At 37.2% G+C, this 26,164-nt stretch overlaps 1 protein-coding gene across 1 annotated transcript; it reads right to left on the bottom strand.

The window, feature by feature from the left end:
• Positions 1 to 5,657: 5,657 nt before the first annotated feature.
• On the bottom strand, positions 5,658 to 25,872 carry LOC125244905 (tripartite motif-containing protein 16-like). Its single transcript, XM_048155292.1, has 6 exons — positions 24,926 to 25,872; positions 21,807 to 21,902; positions 21,488 to 21,721; positions 20,428 to 20,587; positions 20,217 to 20,264; positions 5,658 to 6,178 (listed from the first exon to the last, which is right to left on the bottom strand). The coding sequence occupies exons 1-6, from the start codon at positions 25,493 to 25,495 to the stop codon at positions 5,658 to 5,660; spliced, it is 1,629 nt and encodes a 542-aa protein (XP_048011249.1). The 5' UTR covers positions 25,496 to 25,872.
• Between the last annotated feature and the right edge of the window lie 292 nt (positions 25,873 to 26,164).

Raw genomic sequence — 26,164 nt, 5'->3', positions numbered from 1 at the left:
CTGATAAGCTTACATAGTCATAAATAATATAAAACTGAGTTTACAGAGGTTACTGGGGAAACAGCTCTATTTCTGCTGCTCCATAAGCGCCACCTACTGACAGAGAGTGGTTTAAATTTTCATTCAGCCTGATTACTGTTTTTGTTTGTTTGTGACCACATTTTTATAATGTTAATAAATTAGATTTCGAATAATTGGCTTTTTTAACACCCTTTTGAATAAAATGAAACTTTAATTTCAGATATCACTTTTCACAGTGAATATAATTCCAAAGCAGCATGTTTAAATAATAGTCAAACTGTAAAGCATTAAACATGTCAACCAATTTTAGAATGCACTGTATTTATTTGTTTTTAATGAAACATGTTACTAGTGAACAACAACATAAAATACATTTACTGTTTTTTTTTTTTTTTTTTTTTTTTTTTTTTTGGGGGGGGGGGGGGGGGGGTAATAGTACACCACTTATTTGACAAACTATACATAATTAAAAAGATCTAAGACTTGAGCTTCAATTTTTAATCTTTATTTTACTCTCAACATTGTATAGTGACTGTTATTTGTTAATATGCGTCGGGAGTTATGAATATGAGAAACGGAGTCGTTACCTTTTCATTGAAATATGAGCGTCAGCTTCATCCATTGAGAAAAAAAACTCTGTACTATCATCATGAAAAAACTCCACAAAATAACATCCCTCGGGGCTTTTAGCTTAAAAACATGCACATTTGGAGAAATATTGATGCACTGTCATACGTTTATGTCAATTTTCTATACAGAGGAGTAATTTTTATTAAATTTTTACCCAAAACGCGCTGTTTTCATCATATGAGCGCTGTATACACTGACTACTGTGTTTTTAACTCATATGCAGCCGGAGGGCGCTCTGTGCACACTATAGTCCACAAATAACACATGATGAACAAAAGGCAATCATGTGACATACACGGAACTAACAGAGGCTACCACACATCGCTATAATCATGGATATAAACATACAGAACGTCACTTTTGAAATAAATACACGATTGTGACGATATGTGGTTTATCTGTGTTCTTCACGCCATGTCAGGTATTCATAATAGTAGATTATATTTATAATGCAATGCTAATCGAGATAGCTTTTCTCATTGTGCAGAATAGCATTAAATTATATATTTTCTGTCTGATTTTTGATCCGAAGCCACATCACATCAAAGAAGGTTATTTAAAACAATCGACTAGTAAGTTTGGAGAAAAAACGTGGCTTTAATCTTATAAATTGTCGTGTTTTATTGGTGTGCTAAGATAACATGCTAACAAGCCCAGAGATGCACCTGTTCTGAGCTAATGTAAATAAATATTTTTTAATCGTAAAGCTCACTTTTTTTTCTCTTTTTTTCCAAGAAGGGCATTAGATACAGTTTGAAAGAAGGTGAAGTGAGAAGTTTGGTGAATGAAATGAGGGATTAAATCATCTTGAATAGAACATCAGTAATTATAATAGAGACAAAAGAAAAGAATAAGAGCCATAAGCAGGCTGGAGAGGTGTGAATGTGTTCAGGGGAGACTGAAACTGAATGGGGCTGTTAGCACCACAAACACAATATAGACAAAACCCTTGAATAGATGACAATAAACATCAGTTAACATTTTAGAGTCCTTTCTAAATAAAGTCTCATGACATGGTCTTGAAAAACATGTAATAAAACTCAGAGTTTTAAACCTATCATCTTCAGATTTGAAATATAACATGGTCAGACATGTGGCTTTAGCTGCAGTGCATTTCTAGATTGCCACAAGGCCAACTTCACTTTTATTTTCATAAATATATTTCATAAAAATAAATTTCTAATAACTTTTCAAAATTTCAAAGCTATTTTTAACTATTTTCTTCATTGTGACAATAATTAATTATTAGTTTACCATAAACTGCAAAGTGTCTGCTTTCAAATGAGACCTTACTTATGCTTTTAGTGCAAAGGGTTCATGAACTGTATCTGTTTTAGTTTGGGTATGTCATTTTTTGGGATTTTCCAAAAGCGGGGGTGCTGGCTAACAGGTTAAAGCCAGGTTTGAAATAATAGGCTTCTGAGGTGCAATTTCAATACTAAATGACTAACTGCTGAGAGGAAGCAGTTCTTTTATAGCCTAACAAAAATAACATAAAATTATAAAATGTCTCATATTATGGTCATATTGCCCACCCCCTTACCTTACAGTTTTGATAAGGGTGGTCAATCTGCATCTCAAAGATTGAAAGGGTTTTAAATCTTCTAAATCAAGTAAAATAACTCAAAATCAAGTAATTTTGTAATTTCCCAGTGAAAATGCTGATTGGCTAGTAGCTTTGGAAAAACCACTAGCCACAGTGGCTGATGAGCAAAAAAGTTAATGTCAAGCCTTGTTTGAAGTGTAGTTGTGGTCAGTGACAGATGGATCCTCCTATTGTGTTTCTGCATCACAGTTCAGGGCATGTGGATGTGATCATCTTCACAGTTGTCCACTGCATCACTGACGGTCATCGATGCATCTGTGGAAATAATATAACCATAAGCATATTCTTACATTAGTACTAATTCATGATGGCACTCATACTTTAACAGAATAGTGTGTGTGAGAGAGATGCATTAAAAACGAGACAGTATACACACAATCTAGGGCGCTTGGGTGGGCATTTCGAGTTTAGCGCCCCAACAGATAATTGACTTACAACCCAAATATCCAATCAAATCGTGTGTCAAAGTCTATGACAAGGCGTTTTGACTTTAAATTATTCTCACAATATGATTTTTTTTTTTTTCTGAGACTACCTAGCAGGAAGCTCAGTCCAAGGTACGTAGGTCCTTTTAAGATACTAAAAGACAAATCAACCCAGTGACCTATAGACTAGAACTTCCTGCTGATTATCATATACAGTGGCATGAAAAAGTATGTCAACCCCTTGCAGAATCTGTGAAAATGAGAATTATTTTAATAAAATAAGAGGGATAATAAAAAATGCATGTTATTTTTTGTTTAGTACTGTCCTGAGTAAGATATTTTACATAAAAGATGTTTGCATTTAGTTCACAAGACAAAACAATAGCTGAATTTATTAAAATAACCCCATTCATAAGTATGTGAACCATTGATTCTCAATACTGTGTGTGGTCACCTGATGATCCACGACTGTTTTTGTGTTTTGTGATGGTTGTTCATGAGTCTCTTGTTTGTCCTGAGCAGTTAAACTGAGCTCTGTTCTTCAGAAAAATTCTCCAGGTCCTGCAGATTCTTCAGTTTTCAAGCATTTTTGCATATTTGAACCCTTTCCAGCAGTGGCTGTATGATTTTGAGATTCATCTTTTCACACTGAGGACAACTGAGGGACTCAAACTCAACTATTAAAAAAGGTTCAAACATTCACTGATGCTCCAGAAGGAAACACGATGCATTAAGAGTCGAGGAAATTTTTGAATTCAAATATCAAGGTAAATTGTACTTAATTTTTCTGCCGGGAAACATGCAAGTATCTTCTGTTGGTTCCGAAGGGCAGTACTAAATGAAAAACAATGATATTTAAACAAAATAAGAAAAATTGTGACATCTTCATCCTGTTTAAAAGTTTTCACACCCCGACTCTTAATGCATCGTGTTTTCTTCTGGAGCATCAATATAGCTTACTAGCCAGGGTAGCGTTTCCCAAAAGCATCGTAAGCCTTGGTTTCAATGGAGCTACGATCAACTTAAGCTTACGATGCTTTTGGGAAACGCAGCCCAGGACTCCTTCTTTATGTACACAGCACCAGAAGACTTGACGTTATGGTGCAAAGATAAATTCGTATTTTCCACAGAAAACGGCCCAAACCCCTCAAATTAGAACACATTATTACTTTGATTTTGGATCATTTTTAATAAAAAAAAGTTATGGACTGCAGCTTTAATATGGTCCATTCTACTGAATTGGTGCAAAGTCAGAGTAAGAAATGTCTTGAAAAAAAAAGTCTTTCCACAAATTTTGTATGTATGCAAATTGTATAATATCCACGGTACGCATTTCTAGTAATTGTGCAGTTAATTCTCATATTGTATTTTCAAAAAGTTTTGGAATATTTTATTTTCTCTCCACAAATTTGTCTATGGAAACAAAAATAATTTAATAAGAAGGGTTACATTGACCTATTAACATTTTGTTCACATCTACCTTGTAAATATATTTTTTTGATATATTTTTTTTGTTTTCACAGGTAAATCAATAACAATTACAATTTTAACAATATTTCAAGTGTAATTTATGAGATTTGTTGTATTTTGAATCCATTTTTTCTTTGTAAAAGGCATAAAGTTAATCATACTGATTTCAAAGTTATAGGTTCAGTAGTTTGAATATACATTGAACCAAACACTATCATAACATCTTGGTTGATAATTCAAAATACATTATTTTTGACTAAACATCCCATGTGACTGCACATTTTCGGTAGTGACAGCACCACATCACAGTACAGAATTTTAACTTGCATACTAAAACACTAATAATGTGCATTATAAATATTATATTCAATATATATCATAATCATATATTCAAATGATTTGCATAATTGTACTAAAAGTTATTTCCCCCAAATAAATTCGATACTTTTGAGTCAAGCTCAAAGATTATAATCGGCACATGGTTATCTAGCACAGTTCTGAACAGTGGTACACACATAACTAAATTTTATGGAATAACACTCAAAAAAGTTTGCTTAATTGCAGAAAAAGGTGTTTGTTATTGACATTCCTTGAAGTTACACACAAATTTTCAGAATTTTGAACACATTTAACTCAAAATGATGGATTTATCTATTGTGAAAGAGAGGCTATGGGAGGGGGGAATATTTCCGGATCAAAAATGTAGAAGTGTGTTAAAATCAGTCTCAGCCAATCGACTCAAACATACAGTGTTTCGGTAGTGACAAAATGCGGGACACATTTTTAAATGTGTCTGTCACAGGATTTTAACTGTGACAAGATGATGACAGGACAGTGACAGGAGCGATACAGCGTCGGCTAAAGGCGATGAAGTATGTCCCAAAGCTTGTCTACTCTTCTTCTACACACTCAAAAGTATGTACTTTTTTTCACAAAAACAGTACATACTTTTATGGCGTAGTATAAGTAGGTGAATTGAGATGTAGCATATGTCTGGATCGGATTCAATTGTGCTCAAACTTTCACTGATCAAGAGTTTACAGTATGATCACATGATCTGGGTTTATATATTCCACATTTATTAATAAAGTGACATTTATCAATCTTACAACAAATTAAAAAACTTATTGAATGATACATTTTAATTAATCACTTCAACTGAAGGTCATTTTAATAGTAATAATAAAATGATTGATGTGACAATAAGAACTGAATGACTGATTTCCATCAACACAATCAGAGCTTGAGAAAAGCACAGATACACACCGTCACTCATCATGACACACACACACACACACACACACACACACACACACTGATCTCACTGTCTATCTGAGGATTCATTACACACATTTATTCTTCATGTTATTTCACTGACAGAAGTTCAGCTGTAGTATTAATGTAATGAAGAGAAAATAAGAGACTCTATAACATCTCACTGTTACTGATTCATCATGAGCTCAAAGCATTATGGGTAGAATCTCTCTACAGTCTATTCTGATTCATCAACACAGTTTCACTGATCCATAATGAACATAAAACCCAGGATAGAGCGGTTGAGTGAATGTGGTCTGGACTGTGTGGATGAGGCTCATTGTGTCTCCAGAGATGCTGTAGAAGGACAGAGTTCCTGCACTGTGATCCACATACACTCCTATTCTACTGCTGATGGGCTTTACTGGGAGTTCAGTCTGTATGTTATTGTGTCTGAATGAGTATCTGGAGGAAGTGCAGATCAAACTCCAGGACTGATCATTAGATCCAAACCAACACTCTTTACCCCGTCCCTTCCTGCTGATGCTCTTATATGACACTGATACATACATACCAACAAGTCCACTCCACTCAATCTCCCAGTAACAGCGTCCACACACACTCTCTCTACACAACACCTGACACACATCAAATCTGTCTGGATGATCAGGATACGGCTGGACTGTGTTAGTGCCAGTAATCACTCTGTTCTCCTCAGACAGACAGAGGCGTTTATTCACTGTGTTCAGATCCAGATTGAGCTGATGGGAATCTGATGGAGATAAAACACATCAGAATCAGGAATTATCAATCTGATCTTTTAATGTTTCTGAACTCTTCATGTTCAATATATCATCAGTGTCTCAGTACAGTTTACCAGATATCCTGTGAAAATCATCATTTACATCAGTGTTTTTTGGGTCAGTCTAATCAGTCTTCCCTGAATATTAATGTTTACTATTATTCTGTGTTTATTATAATTTAAAGGCCTGTTATTATTTTTACACCATTCAAATGTTTGAGGTCAGTATGATTTTCTATTAAAAGAAACTGATACATTAATTCATCAAGGATCCATTAAATTAATTCAACAATAAATGTAATAATTTGATTTACAAGTTTTTAAGCATTGTAGGTCTATTGTATTGTTGGTGATTTTAGACTTTGGTGATCTTGAGCTTTCTTTAAAGGTCCCGTTTTTCGTGTTTTTTTGAAGCTTTGATTGTGTTTATAGTGTGCAATATAACATGTGTTCATGTTTCGCGTGTAAAACAACACAGTATTTTTCACATAATTTACTTATCTGTATTCCGCTGTTTCCACTGTCATAAAAACGGGCTGATGACTTGATGACTCTATGAAGTCCCTCCTTCAGAAAACGTAACGAGTTCTGATTGTGCCAGCGGTTCCTGTGTTGTGATTCGACAGCAGTTCAGCGCATCTTGCCCGGAAAGGTCACGCCTCTTACCATAACGTGGAGATGCACGCGCTCAGTGTTATTGTAAACATGTCTTTAATTTTACCCAATAATTTTGAGCTGGAATCAGACCCGGTGATTGGACTGCGGGATGAAAATAACAGCGTTTCGACAACATGGCGACAAACACACTCTACAAACGCAACTCTTGTGTATTCCTGTGGGCGGAGGTTAGTCAAAAAACTGTTTTAGTGACGTCATTAAAGAAGGAAGTAGAGGGATGTAGTCCAAACTGGCCGTTCGATGTAGGCGACTTCTGTTAAATAAAATATCTCGCTTGGCATTGAACTTTGAGCTTTAAAATTTTACAGATTTTATTTATACTCTAACAACAACATTACACACTAACTAAAGTTTGAAACATGGGATCACGAAGAACAGGACCTTTAAATTTCTATCTGTTTCCCCAAAGATTAAAGAGTTACAACAAGTTAATCAAATAATAAATAGGATATTGCTACATTAAATATTAATTTATTCTCATGATTCCAAGCATGTTCCATTTTATTCACAGCAGACATTCATGCAACCGACTGTGTGGGCAGCGTGCGCACTCCCGCAAAACTCGCAAGGGTGTAACGAAAGAATATACACTAACAAGAAGCGACACTCAATAGAACACTCCATTGAAACACCGGCGCCCAGCAGCGGCCCTGCATTTCCGCCATTTTGTGGTGAAAGCGAGTTGGCAGCCCACTAGTTTCTAGTTTCTAAAAAAAAGTTCATTAAAGCTGAAATCCAACCTGAATGATGACAACACAGAATAAAATACTATCACTAGTGATCATCAAATCCTTTTTACAGTTTATTTTACACACTTTGTGTTTAAGTCTTCCACTTTTTTCACAAAACCTTTGCTCTCTAGAAATCCAGTCAGTTTGGGTTAAAATTCTTTAAAAGGCGTATAAACACTGAATTATTACCAATATAAGAAATTAAATGAAGGACATGCATCAGAAAAATTGGGAATGTTGGACAATAAATATATGAATAATATAGCTGCAAGCAGCAATTCGGGGCCAAGCCCCAGAAGGGGCAGTAGCGCAATACGGAGCAGGAAGAGCAAAAACAGCAGAAATTGAATGTACATGCAAAACAGCTGGTTCAGAAGGACAGGTGGAAATGAAATGAAAATCAATAGAAGTTCAGAGAATGAACACGGAATGAACTAAAAACACTTGTATCTCATTCAAGAGGAATAAAGATTAGTACAATGCTTATTTGGATAAAAAAAGGTATCAAAATGACTCATTACACACAATTGTATAAAGACACCCCACACGGGATTTGAACCCACAACCTCCAGGTCCAAAGTCCATTTCTCATCTCATTGTACCACAGGTGAATGTTGGCGCACCACTGTGCAGGTGAATGTTGGCACACCTGCCGGAGTTCATTAGTTCACGTGAAAATGAACTCAAAATGAAGAATTTTTATAAAACTGCACTGAATGTTATATTTAATAACTACTTTAGATCATTCTGCAGCTCATCATGCTGTAGCGCAATACAGAGCAGGAAGAGGAAAAACAGCAGAAAATGAACAAACATGAAACAGCTGGTTCAGAATTACGGGCGAGAATGAACTCAGAATGTACATAAGCTTAGATGAAAATGAACACAGCATGAAACAAAAAGCATTTATTTCTAATCCAAGAGGCAGTAAAGGAATCAAAACACACTATTTCATAAAATCGCACCACTTGGGATTCAAACCCACTATCTTTGGGTACAGGGTTCTTCAGGTAACTGGCTTAACACATTGAGCTACTTGAGGATGCACATTCAACAGGCTGTGGAAGAGAACTTTTAGTGTAACAAAGAATTCACAAAAAAAGCATTACTTAGCATGTTAACCATATTAGCATGCTAAGCTAACTTAATGCTAATGAAGCTCATGGTTAACTTGATAGCTGAAGAGCCACATTAAAGAGAATGACAACTGGTTAGCATGCTAAGCAATTAGCATGCTAAGCTAACTAGCATAAGACAACAAACACAAGCAAGGTCACATTCAGAGATGAATATCTTGGGAATGGTAGCGAATATCAAAAATCCATTCAGTCATTTCTGTGCGGCTCGGTCCAAAGATCATCTGAGCTGATTTTGGACAAAATTGACCAAAATTTGTAGGAGGAGTAGTGAAAAAACTGTTTTTCATTTACTTCAATATAGCAGAAAGGTATATTTAAGGAAAATGACAAATGATACATTGTCGGAATCGGCATAAGCCAGGGAATAAAATGACATAAAGCATACACATTTTGGAAAGTGTTTTCAAAAGTTATAAGCGTTTTTGCAATAATCATTACATCTGTGGAACAGTAGGTGGCGCTGTGCTGAAACTTCTCAGGTACCTTCAGGACCTTCTAAAGGTCATACGTACCAATTTTTGTGAAGATGCATCCCAAGGTGCCATGCAAATTTATTTTTACAGATGTCCACATGAGAAACAATTACTGTCCGAATAGGGTTTATATCATGCTTACTAACATCCAAAAAAAAAAAAAAACAAGACTTGAAATGTAATGAACTTGTGACTTGTGAGATGTGAATCAGGACAGCACTAAACTCAATATATTTTTCAAAAACAGAATATCTTCTAAAACTAATAAATAAATAAGATTATTTTTATTTTTCATTTATTTTTCACTGAAAGACAATTAAAAACATTCAGCCAAGATTTAGAGGTAAAATCACAGTAGAAAAAAAAAAAACTTTTCAAGAGTTTCAGGAAAGTAAGAAACTTAGTTGAAAATTTCAACTATGATTTTATCCTAAACAGGATTTTGTAACAAGTTGAATCCTTCACATCTTACGCACCCAAAATCGGTGAATTTCACTGCCAGATAAAAAGCACAATAGAACAGTTTTTTAAATTAAGTCATCAGTAAATTGTATGATCCTACAGTAAATGTTGTATTGTCTTATATATATTTTATTTGACCAGTTGTGGAATCACACCATTCAACCATCTGAGGTTAGCCTACTTTATTGAGCATTTCCATTTTATGCAACTTTACACATTTATTAATAGTAAATTAATAATTAATAAATTTAAGATCATCATGTTTGCAGCAAACAATATATTTCAGACCTAGTGGAGTAATAGTAATAATATCTAGGTCTGAATTGAAATATATATATATTGTATATTTTAATGGATCACGCTACAAACATAATGATCTTATAACACATGATGCATTTCTGTGTCCGTTATCCCATAATTCACACTTTTGGACACTTTTGCTTTAACGGACATTAGACAACACTGCAAAATCAAGCTGTTATTAGGGGCCAAGCCCCGAAGGGGCTGTAGCCCCTATTGTAATTGTACGTTTTCTCTTTTATTATTATTCTTCCTCCCGAATGGGAGTCTATGGCAGCCCTATCAAGGGAACATGAGAAAATGATGAAATTTGGCACAATTGTAGAGATGCTCATGAATAGTGATTGGACTAAATTTGGAGTCTCTAGAACCAACTCTATAGCGCCACCACCAGTTCAAAAATTCACTATTCTAAAGGTTATTACTTTTGAACCATTTGCTCTAGAAAAATGTAATTTAGTACATCTGATTCATCTCGTTATGCTGATGCTACTCAACATCTTACATTAAGTCTCCGCCCATTACAGTAGCGGCCATTTTGAAAAGTACAGTATTCCGTTTTTTCGCTACTCCTCCTTCAAATTCTGTCCAATTTTGTCCAAACTTTGATCAGATGATCTTTGGAGTGAGCCGCACAGAAATGACTGAACAGATTTTTTTTATTCATCTTTGTTCAAAAGTTATGTTGTCACGAAGTTAACGAGGTCGACCTGAAATTATTCTAGAGGCTGTATCTCGGCCAAACTTTGAGCAATCGAAACAAAAATTGGTACGCTTCATCAGGACCATGGTCTGAGGGTCTATGCCAAACTTGGGAACAGCGCCACCTACAGGTCATGAGATATGAAAAATGGCTATTTTGGCCAATAACTTTTGAACAGTTTGTCATAAAATCAAGATCTTGGTGTCTATGGATCATTCCTTGGATCATGCCGAATCCGACAATATCGATTCTGTCAATATTGGATGAATCACGTGTCTGCTATTTTGAATTTTGTCATAAATTGCAATATCTTTTAAACAATTTGACATATCTTCACAAAAATTGGTACATATGACCTTTAGAAGGTCCTGAAGGTACCTGAGAAGTTTCAGCACAGCGCCACCTACTGTTCCACAGATGTAATGATTATTGCAAAAATGCTTATAACTTTTGAAAACACTTTCCAAAATGTGTATGCTTTATGTCATTTTATTCCCTGGCTTATGCCGATTCCGACAATGTATCATTTGTCATTTTCCTTAAATATACCTTTCTGCCATATTGAAGTAAATGAAAAACAGTTTTTTCACTACTCCTCCTACAAATTTTGGTCAATTTTGTCCAAAATCAGCTCAGATGATCTTTGGACCGAGCCGCACAGAAATGACTGAACAGATTTTTGATATTCGCTACCATTCCCGAGATATTCATCTCTGAATGTGACCTTGCTTGTGTTTGTTGTCTTATGCTAGTTAGCTTAGCATGCTAATTGCTTAGCATGCTAACCAGTTGTCATTCTCTTTAATGTGGCTCTTCAGTTATCAAGTTAACCATGAGCTTCATTAGCATTAAGTTAGCTTAGCATGCTAATATGGTTAGCATGCTAAGTAATGCTTTTTTTGTGAATTCTTTGTTACACTAAAAGTTCTCTTCCACAGCCTGTTGAATGTGCATCCTCAAGTAGCTCAATGTGTTAAGCCAGTTACCTGAAGAACCCTGTACCCAAAGATAGTGGGTTTGAATCCCAAGTGGTGCGATTTTATGAAATAGTGTGTTTTGATTCCTTTACTGCCTCTTGGATTAGAAATAAATGCTTTTTGTTTCATGCTGTGTTCATTTTCATCTAAGCTTATGTACATTCTGAGTTCATTCTCGCCCGTAATTCTGAACCAGCTGTTTCATGTTTGTTCATTTTCTGCTGTTTTTCCTCTTCCTGCTCTGTATTGCGCTACAGCATGATGAGCTGCAGAATGATCTAAAGTAGTTATTAAATATAACATTCAGTGCAGTTTTATAAAAATTCTTCATTTTGAGTTCATTTTCACGTGAACTAATGAACTCCGGCAGGTGTGCCAACATTCACCTGCACAGTGGTGCGCCAACATTCACCTGTGGTACAATGAGATGAGAAATGGACTTTGGACCTGGAGGTTGTGGGTTCAAATCCCGTGTGGGGTGTCTTTATACAATTGTGTGTAATGAGTCATTTTGATACCTTTTTTTTTATCCAAATAAGCATTGTACTAATCTTTATTCCTCTTGAATGAGATACAAGTGTTTTTAGTTCATTCCGTGTTCATTCTCTGAACTTCTATTGATTTTCATTTCATTTCCACCTGTCCTTCTGAACCAGCTGTTTTGCATGTACATTCAATTTCTGCTGTTTTTGCTCTTCCTGCTCCGTATTGCGCTACTGCCCTTTCTGGGGCTTGGCCCCGAATTGCTGCTTGCAGCTATATTATTCATATATTTATTGTCCAACATTCCCAATTTTTCTGATGCATGTCCTTCATTTAATTTCTTATATTGGTAATAATTCAGTGTTTATACGCCTTTTAAAGAATTTTAACCCAAACTGACTGGGTTTCTAGAGAGCAAAGGTTTTGTGAAAAAAGTGGAAGACTTAAACACAAAGTGTGTAAAATAAACTGTAAAAAGGATTTGATGATCACTAGTGATAGTATTTTATTCTGTGTTGTCATCATTCAGGTTGGATTTCAGCTTTAATGAACTTTTTTTTAGAAACTAGAAACTAGTGGGCTGCCAACTCGCTTTCACCACAAAATGGCGGAAATGCAGGGCCGCTGCTGGGCGCCGGTGTTTCAATGGAGTGTTCTATTGAGTGTCGCTTCTTGTTAGTGTATATTCTTTCGTTACACCCTTGCGAGTTTTGCGGGAGTGCGCACGCTGCCCACACAGTCGGTTGCATGAATGTCTGCTGTGAATAAAATGGAACATGCTTGGAATCATGAGAATAAATTAATATTTAATGTAGCAATATCCTATTTATTATTTGATTATTTAAAAGTACACATGAAATCAAAATTGACCTTATTTATTTTGTTAGCTCAAATTGCTAGTTTTGTGGTGAATAATTAATCCGTGCAAGTCAATTCACACACAAAAAAATTGTTTGGCTTCGTAATATTTAAAGGGGCTCTATGTAAGATTTTTACTTTAATAAAGCATAAAAATACCCCAATATGTTTGCAGATATTTAGGAAACATGCTAAGTTCACCTACTTGTTTCTCAGAAAAACAATGCTACAGCCAGACATTCTACTTTGAAATGTGCGTTCCGTGTCCGAATGTCTGTTTTTGTTTTGGTCTGTGCGAAACCATGTGCTGCCAGTTTATCCAATAGTAGTTGGACATCATTTCGACATCACAGGTTGCCAAAAATACCACGTATTGCAGCCATGGAAACCATCAAACAAACTGGGTCAGAGAATCAGGCAATAAGGTCAGCTGTAGAGCTGGGCGATGTATCGCATGCGATTCTCACGCGCATTTCGTCAGTAAAGCCGGTTCCCTGATTACCGCTAAATCGCCATCACCTGCTTTCAAATGGAGCGGCATTTAATAGACAGAGCCGTAGATCACTGAAAAGCCACGCAATATCGCGTTCATATCGCAGATGAATCCCCTTCGATAATGAACGCGATATTGCGTGGCTTTTCAGTGAACTACGGTTCTGTCTATTAAATGCCGCTCCATTTGAAAGCAGGTGATGGCGATTTAGCGGTAATCAGGGAACCGGCTTTACTGACGAAATGCGCGTGAGAATCGCATGCGATATATCGCCCAGCCCTAGTCAGCTGCATGTTCTCGCTCTCTTCTCTGTCACGGTGAAGTGACACACACCCGCGCGGGCGCCTCCTCTCTCTATCGTCTCATTCGCTCCGGTTAAATAGTGTTTGTATAGAGTGCCTCAGGGATGACGCATTTTTGTAGGCAAAACCCAGAAGCGAGTTAGCATTTTAGGACTTCCGGTTCCAACGCCGTAAAGTCTATGGGTTTTTTGAATGGGTTTTTGCTAAATCGCCTGAAATAAGGTCTGTGGTTAACAAAGCCTCTAAATACTTTCACGTTTTGATCTATGACATAAAACACACCAGTTATAACCCACTTGTGATTTTTTTAAACCTTTATTGTGTCTTAAAATCGGCGGTTGCTAACAAATTGTTAAAAGGGACTACTTCCTTTGGCGGGGACTTTAGACGTCATCATTAAAAACGGGACATTTGGACAGCATTTCTCATGAAAAAGTGGATAAGTATTCATAACAGCACAGATCATAATCAGCGAACATGTTTTTAAATAAAGTTGTTTTCTAAATAAAGTTTGAGGACGCTTGGTGGTGGTGACGTTGATCCGCGACCATGGTGTGCTGTAGTCCGTTTATAGCCTACTGTTAGCCTTTTATATCTGACGACTTTATTTAGGCTTCAAAATCTATAAATGTTGTGTTAACTTGTAAAGATTATCTTGATTGACAAAACGTGTAAGTGTCATAACCCTTTGTTAAACACAGAGCTTATTTTCTGCGATTTTCCAAAAGTCTATGGGAAAAATGAATGGGCTTTCGATCGAGGGAACCCGTGCGGCGCTAACTTCCAGGTTGGCCTACAAAAACGCGTCATCCCTGGGGTAATCTATTGCGCATAATTTTAGCCATTTCCGCAGGTTTCGCGCTCACACTAGTGATGGGGAGTCGACTCCAAAAGAGTCGATTCCTCGACTCTGAATAGCCCCAGAGTCGGGGTCGAATCCAGCACAGGAATCGACTCTCGGTGTCGACTCTGTTGCTGTGTCCGGAATCGCTCACTTGTTTATTGATTTCTCGAATCCACAGCCAACATAATGCATGGCAGTTAAGTGCATAATGTCTATGATTAAGTGTACCAAGCAAGGAGTGAACAAAATAAAGCAAGAAATTCGGACACTGACGAATCGCATCAGAGAGCTGTCGCAGAAACTTTGTCATACATTTATGTAGCTTAGGCCTACTTTAGAAATAGATAACAGTCTTAGTGTCAGCTTTAGTGGGCTTATTGATGGTAGCTTATATTATTGCAATAAATAGATTTGATTTTCCATAGTTAACAGTGTTCATTAAACTAACCATACATAAAAATAGTAAAAAGCTCACACCAATAATAAACACACAATAAGTGTACATTATTGTATGCATTTTTTATGTATTGTATTAATTTTAATATCTTGAACTTTTGTGTCCAAGCCATGGTCCAAGCACTTTTAAGAAAATGATCATGTGTGTTTAGCGCCATCCCCCAACCATTATGCTGTGTTCACACCAAACGCGAATAGAGCGTCTGGCGCAAATGATTTCAATGTTAAGTCAATGTAAAGACGCGTTTACGCGCGTCTGGAGGTCTCGCGGCGCGGAAGACGCGAATTCGCCTCATTCGCGTGAATGACGCGAATTGACGCTCGAATTACGCGAATTGAGCGTTTCGCGCAATACGCGCGAATGGTGCTTTTTGTGCATTTACGCGTTTGACGCGAATTCGCGTCTGACGCCCGAGTTGAAAAATTTGAACTCTGGCGTAAATTCGCACCGCGTTAACCAATCAGGAGCCTGCTTGCTGCTGTGGCGGCAGGCCCGCCCGGAGTCACTCATTCAAAATGGAGAAACGACTGATATTATCAGTGAGCAGTTACCCAGAGATTTATGACACAAGTTCATACTTCTACAGAGACAGGAATAAAAAGGACCTCGCTTGGAAGAGTGTCGGTGAGGAGATTGGGCAACCTGGTAAGTTGTAAATACACATTTCACTTTTGAGTCACGTACACGTTTCAAACATTTCGCTTCAAACGCTTGTTTTTTACGCGCGTCTATTTCGCTCTACGCTGCATTCCAAATTATTATGCAATTGACATATCAGTAAGATTTCAGTACAATAAACATTCAGATTTTAGTTTTTCTAAGAAAATGTTTGTTTGTTTATTTCTCCATGTCTTTTTAGATAACTGGTATCAATCTCAGACAAAATAATTTGCCAGATCTATGGAAACCCTACTTAGAGGTTGTTCCACATTATTAAGCAAGTCACAGTTCTCATGCAATATGGGGAGAAAGAAAGATCTTTCTGAAGATGAAAAGCATGAAATGGTGCAATGTTGTGCAAAAGGCATGAAAACAACTAATATTGTGTGAAACTGAATGGAGATTATCGAATTATCATAAGATTTGTGAGTGATTTAGAGCATAGCAGAATTCGGTCAGATAAAGGTTTATTAATGAAAGTTCCTATCAAAAAAATGTATTGTATTAAAAGGGCAGCTATAAAATAAGCCAGTGTTGAGCAGCAAACAGGTATTTGAAGCTGCTGGTGTCTCTGGAGTCTCAAGATGCTCTCCATGCAGGCTGGCAGTTGTGCGTAAAGATGCATTTTAGACACCACTAACCAAACCTAACAAAGAGAAACATTTACAGTGGGTGTAGAAATACATTTTCAAACAGTTTTATTGCTGTGGTGTTTTTTTGCAGCATGGGATAATGCATAGTGCATTGTACAATAGTGCATTGTACTATGCACTATCCTCCTTTTTATACCATAGCTGAAAATGGCCAGTTATGAACTCCACATATCTTGCAAAAGTCATTTTAATACCCTCCATCTCACTTTCCAGTATTCCAGCCCAAATCATCACCCACCAGCTCCTTGCTGACATCGCAGTCTTGTTGGAACGTGGTGGCCATTCACCAACCATCCAGAAATCCATCCATTTAGACCATCTATTGTAGTACAGCATTAGTCAGTGAATAAAACTATTTAAAAACGAGTCTTCATGTATTTCTAAACCCACTGTAAATGTTTCTCTTTGTGAGGTTTGGTTTGGAGTGGCTGAAATGCATCTTTACGCACAACTGCCAGCCTGCATGCAGAGCTTCTTGAGACTCCAGAGGCACCAGCAGCTTCAAATACCTGTTTGCTGCTCAACACTGGCTTATTTTATAGCTGCCCTTTTAATACAATTAATTTTTTTGACAGGAACTTTCCTCAATAAACCTTTATCTGACCGAATTCTGCTAAGCTCTAAATCACTCACAAATCTTATGATAATTCGATAATCTCCATTCAGTTTCACACAATATTAGTTGTTTTCATGCCTTTTGCACAACATTGCACTATTTCATGCTTTTCATCTTCAGAAAGATCTTTCTTTCTCCCCATATTGCATGAGAACTGTGACTTGCTTAATAATGTGGAACAACCTCTAAGTAGGGTTTCCATAGATCTGGCAAATTATTTTGTCTGAGATTGATTCCAGTTATCTAAAAAGACATGGAGAAATAAACGAACAAACATTTTCTTAGAAAAACTAAAATCTGAATGTTTATTGTACTGAAATCTTACTGATTTGTCTCTTGCATAATAATTTGGAACGCAGTGTAGACGTGCAAATGCATGCAAAATGTTCAAGCGGCAAACTAGACGCAGTAGACGCGAATTTGATGCTCTATTCGCGTTTGGTGTGAACGCAGCATTATAATGAGATGAATTCATTAAAGAATCCCTGCTTTCTCGTTTATTTAATTCTTACATAATATTCAACCACAGATGTTTTTCGTGACTTTTCTCTCTGTAAAATTAGGTATCAGCAATTAGCAACATTGATAGGCACTCATCAAGTCATCTCTAAATTGGACTATTTGGACAGTCTCGCTAAATGTGTGTTGTTTTAATGAGGGGATTTTAAGGATTCGCGTCTGGGAAAAATAAATTAAGTGTGTAAGGACTGCCATCTCGGCTTATTTATGACTGTTTTGATGTACAGTAAATGGAGTCAAGGAGTCGATTCCATCGATTCCAACAGTGGGAGTCAGGAATCCAAAAAACCTGGAATCGAACACCCCTAGCTCACACCAAAAGCGCGCGCGCACCACTGATTTATATAAGTGAAGCGAACAAGCCACGCTCAGTCTCAAACAGAGACAGAAGTCAATCAGAGTCACAAGTACCAAAATAAGCGCCTTCCTGTGCTTAAACTGTCAAATACATACAAAAGTCAAAACCAGCAGCACAGGCAATTTTGGCGAGTATTCAGATAAACACCGTCAGTTTTGAATCGTTAAATAGCTAAGAAAGTGAACTCATGTTGTGTGTAACATTATTGGGTCCGTTGAACACCGTTCATAAACTCTTAAAGGGACAGCAGTCCAATATTCCTGCTGCTGTCTGTCATGTTAATAAAAGAACAAAGACAAAGAAAATCACTTTCTGCTCTTGACTGAATACGTTTTATAACTTTAATGGTAAGAATTATTTGCAATAAATACTACAGAAATTAAGGTAACCAATGTAAAATAACACAATGTGTTATTTTACATTTGATTACTTTAATTTCTGTAGTATTTCTTACCTGAATAAAAACATAGTTTCATAGCTCTCTTTATTCTATTGCATTTATTTGAGCTGTTTATATTTTATTACTGACTTTTACTTGTTTTTTTGTTTTTTATAAAAATAAAACTATGCATTGAAGAAAAGTAGATATTTTGTTTGTATATGTTGTCATTTATAGTTCTTAGAAAGAAAATTGGAATCGGCAAATAATATGTATCGGCCGATCACACTAACAAAAAAATCAGAATCGGCCAAGAAAATTGCAATCGGTGCATCTCTACTAAAAAGCCTCTGAATCCATCTAAATATCTCTTGAACAACAGCATATCAAAACTCATCAGGTTACAGTGTTTAAGTCTCCTCAGCTTTCATTGTCAATTGCACTCCCTATTGTTGCTGGCAACCATATGCTGTAAAAGCTGGCAACCCGCATCTTTGAACGAGGGGGCGGGACAAACAATATTTTGAATTTGGACTGCAGTACCTATTTTGAACACTGGGTGTCATTCCTACATAGAGCCCCTTTAATTAAAATCTGAAAATGCTCCTCCCCTCTGCAACGGTGCCCCTTCTCTGATAACGTCAGTTTGACGGCTTGGGTTGAAATCGCGTAAACCACTCCTCTGCAACCGTTAGTCTGCTATGAGCGAGAGATGGAGAGGAGGAGCGCTAAAGTAAAACTCTGCCCTCTTTTCAATATTCTGTTTCACTTGGAAATACGTCACAACACTGGAGAAAAGTCGTTTGCAACTTCTGGTTCACACGCACTTTAAATCTCCTGTTTAAAAGCACTATGACAGTGCTATATAGTTAAATTGGTTTTGTCTTGCATTTTATCTAAAATTGTCATTTAAAAATGGGGAATTTAGTGGAAATACGTTATTTCTGCCTCTTATTTACAGGTAAGTGTGAAGCTGCTTGGTTTATATTTTTATTGTAATATAATAGGCTACATATTTTAAATGGTAGGCTAATGCACACCTGTTACTGCCAGAATAACTCAGAGATGTGGATTCAGACATCAATTAAATTACCACATGATTTTGGTGTGTCAAAAAAATAGTAGTTATTTCGGCTAGGGATTTTTTTGCGGATGGTCGGAGAAAAACACAGACATTCTGGATTTGGATGGCAATAAAATTACAGACCACCATCTGTAAATGGTGAACATACCTTGTGTCCCCCTGAGAAACAGTTACCGGCCAAGTAGGGCTTATAGTTATGCTCTCTGTCCCACTTTGTAAATGTGGAAAATGTGCAAACAAAAAAAAAAAAACGGTAAAGACATTTAGGGTACGTTTTCACAATGTACTAAATACGGAAACGTTTTTTCTTTGTACAGATGACAACGTTATCAAAACTATCGCCGTTCACACGGATCCACGAAAATGACCAAAACGTTGTATTACACATACCAGACAAGTAGTTGCTGATGTCATTATTTAAAGAAAGATTAGCCTACTTGTCTGCGTATACACATTCTTATACAGTCTCTCACTCCAAACATGCATGCCTATCCACCTTATTTTTTTTACAGTTTACTGCACTTTGATATTCCTCTCATTATTTCCCTATAGCAACCGATAAATCAGCAGTCTCGCAAATTCACAGAAAAACCTTATTTCCGCTTTGAAAATTAAGGTGGATAGACTAAACACACAGTACGCATGTGCATGACATCACCATTTTCACAGATTCGCATTTTTTGTTTTCATCTTGTAAATCTTTGGCATATACAAATGCCTCCCAAGAACACCTCAACACCCCCCTATTGAAGATATTGCTTCCATTGACCCCCCCACCCTCTCTGCATGAAGAACATGACCACACTTTGAGTTTTTCTGCTTGTTTCTTAGTGACTTACATTGTAGGAAGTCGTTCCTGGTCCAGGGAACAATGTTGGTGAAAGTGACTGTGGAAATCAACAGACATGTGTGTTTATGTCAAGTGTGATTATCATGTCAAGAGAAAATGATCCCTGCATCCGTTCCTAAGACATTTCTAATATGATCTTCTACATGATATGAGATGATGGAGGATCATTTCTGAGAGCAGATGAATCTCCAGGACGTTACCTCTGTCAGAGATCTTCTTCAGCTCCTCTTTGCAGAAATCCTCCAGTTTGTCTCTCAGCTGACGGACAGATTCTCTCACAACATCAAAAGAGGAGAGAGAACTGAAGGGATCGTCATTTACGTCTGTAGATTCAGGAGGAGCTGAGAGAGACTGGAAACTCTACAGAAAACAGAAATCAAAGCTCATCACCTCCATACTTCAGACAATAACCTGCACTGCTGTCAGATTTGAGCAGCTCTTGTTGATCTTTAGTAACTCTCCTCAATCCAGCACTTTCACAGCATCAGATTCATTCTTCTCATGTTCATTATATCATGTTAGAGCTGTAAGATCTAGTGTTTGACACTTACACTATATGTGAACTTTCTAGGATAACACTTGATGATCAAACATCTGCCAATAACATAAATGTAACAGATCAAGTGCATCAATGGAGTCACATGACAGGGTTGAGTAGATTTGATCAGGAAAAGCAGTTCAAAGACAATGAGTAGATTGATCACTATTTATAACTTTTGAGCAGTTAGTGGCTCTGAAATTCACAAGGACTCTTAGGACACGATCCCAAGGTCAGGTTTTGTGGTTTAAATATGCTGAAACATCCCTAATATACAGCCTCACTTCCTGTTTGAAGACTTCACTGTCAAATTCATTAATGTGTTACTGAAAATTATTATACAAGGTTTTAGCAGGTTTGAAGATTATCTGTTTTTTATTACTCAAAATTTGTAGTATAAGTCAAAGTTTGTAAAAATATAAGAGATGATGGAAAATCTAGCTGAGGGAAACCGAACTAAAAATAGTTTTGAACTGTTGTCTGGAAGCTCAATATATCTTTCAGGAAAATGTTTCCTAAGAGATTTCCAGAGCTGAACTGCATTTGTAAGTGCGTCTCTTTCAAAAGAAGAAGATCAGATGAGAGTCTGACTGATGATTATATAATAACCGAACACACAGATCAACACTTCAGTCAACGGCTCATTCTGCTCTCATGAAATGTTTCTCTGTGAGTCTCTTGCTCAAGTCCACTATGATCCTGTTCTTCTAGATCTCTGTTACCTGCAGGAAATGGATGTGATCCTGTGTGTGTGAAAGCTGCTCCAGCTCAGCGTCTCTCCTCCTCAGATCATTGATCTCCTGCTCCAGTCGCTCCAGTCGTCCTTCAGCTCGACTCACTGCAGTCTTTTCCTGATCTCTGATCCGCTGTGTGACCTCAGAGCGGCTTCTCTCAATGGAGCGGATGAGCTCAGTGAAGATCCTCTCACTGTCCTCCACTGCTGTCTGTGCAGAGCGCTGTTAGGACACACATCACAATCACACGGTGGCTTCAGTGAGTCTGACTGAGACTTCTCAAACTTCTCTTCTTCTCCAGACTCACCTTATGAGACTCCACAGCCTCTCTCAGCTGCTGAAGATCTTTCTCTCTCTGCTGGATCCTCTGCTGGAACGACCTCTGTGTCTCCTTCAGCTGGTGCTAAAGGACAAACCAATGACAGGAAACATCACATAAATCATCAAGTAAACAGATATGAATCCAGTATCAGTGAAGCGCTGAGATTGAGGGGTTAAAGATCTTTCATGATAAGTTTATAGGTTCAGTCATAAGTGTCAGCATTATTTCATCAATTCTTAGTTTTATATGGATAGTTCACCCAGAAATGTAAATTTTTTCATTGTTTACTCATCCTCATGTCTTTTCAAACTTGCATGATTTTCTCTTTCAGAAAACAAATGAATATATTCTGAATAATGTCTCTGTTTCTAGAGCCCAAATCAAATATGGTGACACGTCAATAACATCAAACCTCAGTGGCTCATGCATGCCACCTTATTTGATTTTTCTAATTTCTTCAGAAGACTAAGGCTGCGTCCAAAATCGCACACTCTCTTGAATATATAATTTCTCTGTGATCAATAAAAAAAGTATGTTCTATATAGTTGTCATGATCCTTGTCTATGGTCCCTGTATCTCCTCTGTTTGTGCACCTCATGTTCCCCTGCTGCTCCCCTTGTTTGTTACCATGGACAATCATTGGACCACACCCCCTTGTTAACTCGTTATCTTGTTAAGCTTGTTTGTACCTGTGTATAAATAGTCCCTGTGATTCACTTATTCCCTGCGAAGTTTTGTCTAGTGTTACAGCTGCAACTCTGAGCGTTTTTCCCTGTTTTCTTGTGTATTACCTTGGACTGCTTATCATCATCGTGTTTGTTTGCTGCCTGCCCTGTTGATTCTCTGCCCGTTTACTGGATTACTCTGCCTTGTCTGCTGCCTGCCCTGACCCATTGCCTGTCCCCATTTATGATTCATCTCTGCCTTGGACATTGTTATTGCTGGTGTTTGACCCTTGCCTGTACAACTACGATTATCTTAATAAATCCTGCATTTAGATCCTCAACCTTCGTGTCCCTGTGCAGTTCGTAACAATAGTATGGTTGTAATCTGGACATACTTCATTGACCATGTTGTCATTATCATGTGATCTAACAGTGTCAGTTGCATCACTTCACTGCCATTCACAACCACAAATCTCCCATGGCCTCATGGGAATCACACTTCAGAATCTCAGTAGTAGTTGGTAACCTGGGAACTTTTTGCCTACTTTTATGAGTTTTGTGAATTAGGATTTAGCCGTACAGGCATGTTTTCATCTATGGTCCCTGGGAGGTTGATGGTAATGAAGTCCATAAAACATAAAAAAAAAAATAATATAAAACGCATTCCAGCAAACATACCCATAAACAGAGCATATAAATACAAATACAAAATGATTTTAAATATAAGGAGATACAAACCACTTCTCCAAATTATGAAGACATGATTGATAATCCAATAACCACTGTTTTATTGATGCAGAAAAGGATGTAATATTTCTTAATTCTGCAGGTATTGTATTCCAGGTATGTGCAGCTCTATACGAAAAGGCTGACTGCTCAAAAGCACATTTTCTATGGTATTACACAATCCTAATTTTGTCTAATTAACTCATTTAGCGAGTTTGTTTGCCCATGTAATCTTTAAGGTATTAGGTTAGCTTATTTGGCTCGCTGTCTACTGATAAGGGGCTTGATGAAGCAGCTTCAACTCGAGTTCTGAAATACCCACACAGTGAATAAATTTAAGATATGATGATTATATAGGGCAAGGGAATTTGGGGAGATGGAGGGATGCTGGAACAGCTGAGACTGAAGAGAGGTGAGTAGCTGCTTATATGCTCTGGCTGTTGATTGGAAGATTAGATGGGCTCGCTCCTCCCTAAATTACATTTAGAAACTTCACTAAGTAGAGGTGGGGCCATACCATGCAAAATTTTATACAGAAGTAAAATATATGCAAATTCATATTTTCCCAGTTCAAAAAAAAATCATTGATGATATAAATTAGAACTTTTATCCAATATTTTCAAAGCCTGTTTATAGAGTCTTTCTATTGATTATAATGTAGTCCCACCTATCTGCATATGTGAAAAGATCATGGCATTAATATTAATATTTTATATAATTTTATTCCCAACTTCTTTTTTTTTAAAATTTATAAATGTAAATTGTGAATCTATTATTATGCCTATTATTATTATTATTATTATACATTATTATGATAATTCTTCTGCAGCTTGCTTTTTGCTTTTAGCATGCTAAACATATATAACTGTATCATCAGCATACATCTGACAATTAACAGTAAATGCACAAACGTCAGGCATGTCATTAATATACAAACTGAACAACAAAGGACCCAATATTGAACCTTGGGGTACACCAACAGAATTATTTGCTATTTGTGAAGTTTTATTGCCTATCTAATTTATTCCTCAATACACAATATTCCTCATTTAAATAATCCCCTCATAAGACATAAGCAAAATAAAGGGGCAAGTCCTGGTTGTGTTAGTAGTGTGTTGTCATGATGTCCAAGAGACAATGTTTTTACCACCCCAAATCTAAACCCCTTTTTCAGCCTTCCTAATGCAGATTAACTTGATGGTTAAAATGTACTTTAACACTATTCCTCAACAGTTCACAACATCAATCTTTTATTGTGTTCTCACCATTATTGTAACAACTGCTTTCAGAACCATGCAGTTCAATGCAGGTCAGATGTTATGAATGAAGTTACAAATGTAGGTTTGGGAGGAGCCTAATCATTCAGTCCTGTCAATCATCATTATGAGTGTATATAAGCAGCAGTCATTGTGTCGTCCCAGCGACAACTCTTCCGGCATCTCTCCACCTCCCCATCACTGGTTATGGTAAGGCGCGTCACATTTCCGACACTCACTCTAAGCAGTAGACCAATCACAACAGACTGGGACCGGCTGACCAATCAGAGCAGACTGTGATATTTGGAAGGCAGGTTATAAACAAACTGAAACTAAAACAGTGTTCAGACAGAGAGGGTGAAAACAGACATTAAATTATGTAAATGTATTCTAGTAGACCCCATTAACAAAATTAAGAGCCTGTAAATGATCATAATGTGACTCTTTAAGTTCATACCTGTTTCTCTGTCCTCTGTGCTGCAGCTGATACAGTGTCGTGGTTTTTATGTTCATCCATACATAGCACACATATACAATTCTGATCAGTGCGGCAGAAAACCTCAAGGATCTTGTCGTGTTTCGGGCAGATCATCTCCTGCAGTCGTTCAGTGGCTTCAGTCAGATTGTGTCTCTTTCCTTTAAAGAAGGTCTCATGTTGTTCAAGGTGATTCTGACAGTAAGAGTTCAGACACACCAGACAGGACTTGACGGCTTTGTGTTTTCTTCCAGTACAGACGTCACACTGCACATCTCCAGCTCCAGTGTAACAGTCAGCAGGAAGTTTAATCTTCTTCAGTTTCTCCACCATTTCAGCCAGAATGGTGTTTTTAGCTAAAGCAGGTCTTGGACTGAAGGTCTGTCTGCACTGAGGACAGCTGTAGACTCTCTTCTGATCCTCCTGATCCCAGCAGTCTGTAATACAGCTCTTACAGTAACTGTGTCCACAGGGAATGGTCACTGGATCCTTCAGGAGATCCAGACATACTGGACACATGAACTCATCCTGAGAAATTCTGGCTTCTGCCATTTTACTGCATGAACACAGAGACACAAACACACAACAGCTCAACTACACTTCAGTTTCTCTTTCTCTGAACTCAGGTGATTCCCGTTTCCTGGTTCTGTGTTTGAGTGACGTGTGTAAAACAGGCGTGTCTGTAAAGCAGCTTCCTCATTCCTGGTCCTGAAAAACCTCATTGCTGCAAAGTTTTTAGTTTTCATTTGTGTTCCCACACACATTGTGTTTAATCAGTCTCAGACACACTCAAAAAATATTTTAAAGTTACAGAGAAGCAAAACAAAGTTCAGTAAATCTGTATCTTAATACTACACTGGTACTGCAGGACTGAAAACTGTGTAATGCTGGACAATTCCTTAAAGGGATAGTTCACCCAAAAATGACAATTCTGTCATCATTTACTCACCCCCAAGTTGTTCCAAACCTGTATACATTTCTTTCTTCTGTTGAACACAAAGAAAGATATTTTGAAGAAAGTTTGTAACCAGGCTGCTTTGGGGCACCATTGACTTCCATAGTAGGAAAAATACTATGGAAGTCAATGGTGCCCCAGAACTGTTCAGTTTCCCATATTCTTCAAAGTATCTTACTTTGTGTTCAGCAGAAGAAAGAAATGTATACAGGTTTGGAACAACTTGAGGGTGAGCAAATAATTTTTGGGTGAACTAACCCTTTAAA

This window comes from Megalobrama amblycephala, linkage group LG14 (genome assembly GCF_018812025.1).
Source record: "Megalobrama amblycephala isolate DHTTF-2021 linkage group LG14, ASM1881202v1, whole genome shotgun sequence".
Classification (NCBI taxonomy): domain Eukaryota; kingdom Metazoa; phylum Chordata; class Actinopteri; order Cypriniformes; family Xenocyprididae; genus Megalobrama; species Megalobrama amblycephala.
This window is presented reverse-complemented; position numbering and strand designations above follow the sequence as displayed.

What these genes read in the sequence shown, in the direction of transcription:
- LOC125244905 (XM_048155292.1), bottom strand. Translation starts at nt 25,495, where the DNA reads ATGGCAGAAGCCAGAATTTCTCAGGATGAGTTCATGTGTCCAGTATGT. An exon ending in AGGCTGTGGAGTCTCATAAG is followed by an intron (nt 21,722 to 21,806) that starts GTGAGTCTGGAG and finishes GTGTCCTAACAG; the next exon opens with CGCTCTGCACAGACAGCAGT. An exon ending in GAAGAAGATCTCTGACAGAG is followed by an intron (nt 20,265 to 20,427) that starts GTAACGTCCTGG and finishes TGATTTCCACAG; the next exon opens with TCACTTTCACCAACATTGTT.